The sequence below is a fragment of the Cyprinodon variegatus genome, unplaced genomic scaffold, assembly GCF_000732505.1.
Source record: "Cyprinodon variegatus isolate N-32 unplaced genomic scaffold, C_variegatus-1.0 Scaffold323, whole genome shotgun sequence".
Taxonomy (NCBI): domain Eukaryota; kingdom Metazoa; phylum Chordata; class Actinopteri; order Cyprinodontiformes; family Cyprinodontidae; genus Cyprinodon; species Cyprinodon variegatus.
The window spans coordinates 148,351-154,732 of record NW_015150776.1 but is presented as its reverse complement, the minus strand read 5'-3'; the positions used below and the strand labels follow the sequence as shown (position 1 = coordinate 154,732).

Here is a 6,382-nt window from a genome sequence, read left to right as displayed (position 1 = left end):
TTACAGCTTTCATTGATTTATTTCAAACTTGAAACTTTGTTTAGCCTGTAAGGTGTAAAATAAATAATAATAATAATGGAAAAATTTAACCGATTAATCGATTAATCGAATCGAATCGTGGTGTATTCTTGAGAATCGAAAATAATCGAATCGTTGGGTCAGGAAATCGATACTAAATCGAATCGCCATGATGGATGTGATTTACACGCCTAGTGCCAATTCATTACACATGTCACCTCAAGGCACTTTACAGTTCACGAGGTACCAGATATTTCTAGTAAAATGGTGTGTTGTATGTCTTCATTTAGAAACAATTAACGGTCTTATCTTTAGTGAATCGTTTGAATTTATCTCCAGTTCTTCAAAATGTTGCAACCAAAGACAAGACTTTCATAATTTTATAGAACTTAACTGTCGTTTATACGGAGCAGTCAGGAAATATTAAGGAATATTGAGGGGGGAAAAATCCCTCTCTTCTAAGTTGCAGATGCTAACCATAATCCCCATGACTGCAGTCTGTTTTGCATGCAAGTTTGATTCTTGGCTTTTAAATCTGATAAATATAGACTTAAAAACTGCACCACCAAGATCAGTTTTGCAGACATTATCCAGTTTGCCTGTACTTCTATACATGCACAACATTTGAAGATCAGATCCTAAGTGTATTGGTGACACCTAAGATGTCTCAGTTTTATTTGGGAGAAGAATATTTGGCTACTTACGGCCAACATGGAGTAAGATGGTATCGCGCCTTTCACCGTGCGGGTTCTGAAAGCAGCTGTAGAGTCCATTGTGGTCAAGGTCAACATTGGTCAGAATCAGCTTTGGACCATTCAGTTGGTGCTGTGCCTCAATGTCTGTTCCATTAACCTTCCATGACACTGATGCATCACTTTCCAGGGAGCCACATTGCATGGTGACATCGCTGCCCCTCTGCTCATATTGGTTCCTTGCAACTGAAAACAAGGAAATGAAATACATTAAGTACTGACATGACAAGAGCAATTAAAAACTGGTGATGGTCAATATATACTTTGTAGTTTTGGCTGTTTTGTAACTAATAATTAATAATAATTAAACCTCTAAGGGGTTAACTTGCAGCAGGATGAATTGTAATGGGATTTGTGAATTCACAAAGTGCAGAAAATACATCTTGCCAGAAGCCAGCAGATAGGGTTTGGCTTGGAAACGGAAATGTTTCGGACCAATTAAATGCAGTTACGTGTATGACGTCAATGCATTAACCAGAGGTGAAAAGCACTGCCAGTTTTAGCTGGAATAACCTCTATTTCTTTTTTTAAAATGAGCGCTATTTTTGCCTTTGTGGATAGGAAGATGAAGACGTTCCTCCTGAACAGATTTGGTCTGCTACTGTAGTTGTAAAACAAATGAAGCTGCTATTGCTGCTGTAATGGTCTTAAAACTAGACATGGGAGAATTGTACTGAATGTCCCTCCCTTTTGCGAACAGTTTCCACAGGAGCCTTCCCAGATCAATACATGTAGTTCAATTTGAATTCTACACAGTGTCAGTTTGGCTTCTGCCAGGTTAGAGAAAGGACCTGCTGACCCAGAGCTTTCTAAACAAAAACATCAGATTAAAGTAAATGTTGTCCTCCGTGCAGGCCGAAGGTTGACCAATGAATAAACACAGTCATAGAGAAAATGCTTATTTCCCTCACTGAGCATTTTGCTTTTATTTCAATTTGAGAAAATTAGAGAATAGGAATTTCTTCTTTGGAAACATTTTCAGTGAATCTAAAAATGGTAAAGGAAAAGTCATTTTAGGAGAAATATAGCTGTGTTCAATTCATGTTTGACTGCACTTGGTAGGTATTACTTAGCATATGATTTATTAGAAAAAAGGAAAATATGTAAAAAAATAAAAAAATAAAAGAAAAATTAACATTAAAATAATTCCAGAAACAGTGTTTGCTGCTTTTTTTTGTTCTGTTTGTTAAAGAGTTCACATTCAATTCCATTCAAGCCTTATCAGAAATAAAAGAATTACTGAAAAAGAAATGTTGTTCTTTTATCTTAGTATCAACTATCTTGCTTCTGAAGCCAAAAGAGCTTTGTCTGAAACCTTTTTAGGTCTGTGACCTTTAGGGTTAAGGGATTTCTGTGATCCTAATAGCAGTTTTGGCCGGTAAACCAGGGGTTAGCAGCCCTGCTCCGCTGATAAGTCTCAAGGGACTTGTTGCGACCACAAGGAGTGAAGACCTCAGATTAACACTCAAGCACAGCAGATCAACAGCACAACAAGAAACAACAAAAACATATTGATCCACATCTCAGGAAGAAAAAAATGGATGGAGAAAATATGAAAAAAGGTCTCCCCAGTTGGCCTCAAGTCAAATACTGTCATGATTCTTGTCTTATCTATATATCTTGCTACTTGCTTTTTTCTTGATGTGCCTTTATCCCCTTCTTTTTTTTTCTTTACAATATCCCTCCATTTTTCCTACTAGAGCATGATTTCTCATGTCAGTCTATGACAAGGCTCCCACAGAAACACAGCTGAGTTAGATGTAAACACAGTTTCATGTTTATTTCATGTCCCATAACAGTATCATCTATTTTTAATTGAACAAGAACCTTGCCCCTATTAACATTAACCTAACACTGTTTGTTCTCTTTGTCTTGTACTGTCTATCACTCCTCCGCAGACATCATAACTCCCATTCTCTTATCTCTTTCCCTGCCATCCCATGCCATCTCACAATTTCTTGCTCTGTTCATCTCAGTTACCTTCCATGGTTGCCCTCCACATTTTCTGAAATAATGTGAACACATTTACGCACATTTGTGCCAAGAAATGCCAATTTCCTTTGATCTCGCTCTCTGTCAATTTACTCTGTGCAAGCCTGTGTGACTTTATTTACATAAAAACCTATTTGCATCTGAGTAAAAACCATACGGTTTCACTTTGATGTGAGCTTTGATGATGATGCCGGTGCCCTGCGGCTTTATGTGACAAGTATGAGAAGTGAAACTTGAGAAAAGTATTATTAAATCAACTGCTCCATCTAAGTGAGAGAAGATGTTCTTTGGAACTTTTATAATGTAGGAAAGATCCCTGCTCAAAATAACTCAGACCACTTTCACATGCCATTAAGATGGTATCAGAGTGCAAGTGTAAAATCAGAATCATCTTTAGCAGGATCTAGAATCAGGTTTCAAATAAAGAAAATGAAAAGAATCAGACAAAAAAACACCCAGATGTTTGAAGTTAGATCCTCTTTGCATATCTAAACAATATCCTGCATAGTTTAATTCTTTTTATATTTTGACATTCTCATTGGCTTCTTCCTAGTGCATCAAAAACCACACCCTCTTTTCCGCTTTTCAATTCCTATTGGTGGCTGTCTCACCCCTCATCTTTTATCCTGTTTCCTTTCTTTCTTCCCCACCATCTGCTTCTTTCAAAGCACTACTTCTCATTTTCCTTTCTAGCCTTCTCCATAGTCAACCTACTTATATTACGTAAACATAAAAGACTGAGATATGAGACAAAGCTTCTCTCAAATATCAAATATTAACAAGCAAGCTCAAAGTACTTCAGTCTAACAAATTTCTGATTACTAGGAAGTTACTTTAATCGCAAAGAGAAAGTCCATTTACCCATCAAACTATTGAAGAACTGCCACTGAAAGTTTCATTGACATAGGTTATTACATGGCTTTACTTAAATAACTTTAACATCTCTTTTATCTACTTGTGTCACTGTTACAGTAAATACATTATTTAAATCCAGGCTAAACAAGAGTAAAATATGGTAAAATCCTGTAGTTTGTTCATTGCAACTTAAAGAAGCCATGTGGATACAACTTATACAGAATTTATAAATACACCTTATCTTATCCTCTAATGTGAACATTCAGCCTCCATAACAGTGAAGGAATAGGAACAGGAACAGGAGAGTTACTGTAAAATTTACTAAACTGTGATTGAAGGTTTCTCTGCCTTATCCAAACATTCTGACAAACATCTAATATAGAAACATTAGCATAATTACCAGTAAGAGTGGCTGAAACAGAGGACGAGTTCGCTATGATTTCTCAAAATCTTATAGCACTTTTCCAGAACTTTAGATAAATAAACAAATCAGATGGTAATGCAATTAAGCACCATAAATAAGTCAATTTCCTCCATTTGTAGGATTCAAATGTATATTTCTAAACTCATACTTGTTCTCTGACATTGAAGAAACTCATTCCATATTGAGTGTGCTGAAACTTTAGAATTCCCCAGTAGTAGATCCCTGATCATCAGCAGTCTGTACACACACAACTCATGCATAATAAACATGAAAGCAACAGTGGAAACACAGGCAGATACTTATGATTACACTCATGTACTCACTCACACATAAGAACGGTCCTCTGCATAATGCCCTCATTTCTCATGACCATGCAGACAAGCAGGCCTAATAACCATAATGACATTCAACTCAAGTGCTATTGATTTCTTGGTAATGGACTAGGCATTATGAGCAACATCAGAGGACTTTTATTTCTCCCAAAAATGCAAATGAAAATCAACAAAACCCTTTTTTTTAACACTTTATTCTCCATATATATGTTGATGCCACAGTCATAATAGATAATAACATTATGTCCTTTAAAGGGACAAAGAATATGAAAACTCATGTTTTCTTCAAATGTAGATAAATTTTGTTCTAATATAGAAGCTAAGTGGGAGGAACGGAGGAAAAATCTAAATATAGAATGGAAATTGGGCCAGAAAAAGACAGCTGTAAATACTTTCCATTAGCATCTGAAAGTCATACACAATATGATTAAATATTGTTTGACAAATGGGAATACACTGTATTTCTTTTTGACAACTTGATCACCAACAATATTCTCCATGGGTTTGAAAGTTTCTCCAAGGTAGAAAAGTTTAATTTTCCATCCAATAAGACAATCTGTTTCATTAAGGCTACAGCAGTTCTTGGCAGGATTATTATGTTCCTCCAGAGAAGAGCAACGTAAAGAGTCAACATTATATCCTGTGTTGAGGTCACTGTTGCTAAACCTGCCCAAAGGGAAATCAAAGAATTCCGAGTGCACACTCCCACAAACGTACACCCCAAACACACGTTGTGGTTGGGGAACCACTGATTTAATGATAACAAATTGGCTCCATAGTTGTGGAAAACCCAAGCAACTCTGTCATAATACCAGTTGAGAACTAGCTCCAGCAACAGCCAAGGAACCAATATGGCACGACTCTTCAAACAAGGATATGACACATTTATAATTTCAGTGGAACATTTTGTTTCATCAAATAAAATAAAAATTATTTAAAAAACAAGCAAATAAATAAGGGTCCAATAAAAACTGTAGTGATAAAAATATCAGGAAAGTACATATAGTGGGTTAAGCTTGATATATAGAGAGATTCAGTACAGTAGAAACTTTCTTTATGCAAATTGGCAGAGAGGTAATACATCAAATTCATTCTATGTTGATCAGACGTTACAACCTTACATAAATTAGTAAGGAGCAAGGATTTGTTAGCGAGGATGTTTGTAACTGACTGCTTGATTAGCTGATTAAAAACAAAATTACCTGTTGAATAAAACACAAACCATTTGGCATGGCATTTTTTGGTTTGTGTCATATCAGCAAATCTTTCAAAACTTTAAATCAATGTCATTAACCTGAAATCATAATAAAAAATTTAATAAATCAAAAATATATAGCTATGTGTACATTTCTTCTCATCCAATAATCCAAACACTGTTGGTAATACTATATTATACTACTACTATTGTAAAACATATGAGAAAAAGCAACATATTTGCAAATGACATATTTACACATCAGAAATGATACTACACCAACACTGATTGCATGCATCCACACAGTTGACCAGGGTGACATCCTCATAGACTCGTGCAGAGATGTATCCAGAGAGCACACAACTCATTAAACAAACATGTACGCCCTCTTGAGTTGATTAGATTACTGATGAAGTTTGATTATGGAGAACCAGCTGTGAAGGACTATGCCTGGATGTTTTTGAATTTCAATTTGAAAGCTATCTTGCACTTGTAAGGATAAAACTCAGGCTCTATCTTTCCGCCTCTATGACTTCTGTCAGGCATACATGTGTCTGTTCTAAAGTGCATGCATGTGTGAGTAACCACCTGTAAGTTATGATCTGGCTGTGCAGCACAGGCATAAAATGAAATTGAAATTCAGTCTTATTTACCATCTGAAAGCATCCTAGTCTTGTGACAGTGCATGCTTATGTGTGAGTATGTGACTGTGTAAGCGCTCCATGGGCATCCAGCCCTCCCTGCAGATTCATTGGCACGACCACATCATGCCAAGTTAGAGGGCGTTGCTTTCCAGCCGTTCTGTAACTCACTC

At 36.2% G+C, this 6,382-nt stretch overlaps 1 protein-coding gene across 1 annotated transcript in view; it reads right to left on the bottom strand.

Annotated features, from left to right (window-relative positions):
* Positions 1-6,382, bottom strand: part of LOC107091063 (ciliary neurotrophic factor receptor subunit alpha-like) — a 268,089-nt gene that overhangs the window by 119,611 nt on the left and 142,096 nt on the right. The window contains exon 4 of the mRNA XM_015384788.1: positions 723-956. Within this exon, the coding sequence (XP_015240274.1) occupies positions 723-956 (234 nt within the window). The remainder of the gene's footprint in view (positions 1-722; positions 957-6,382) is intronic.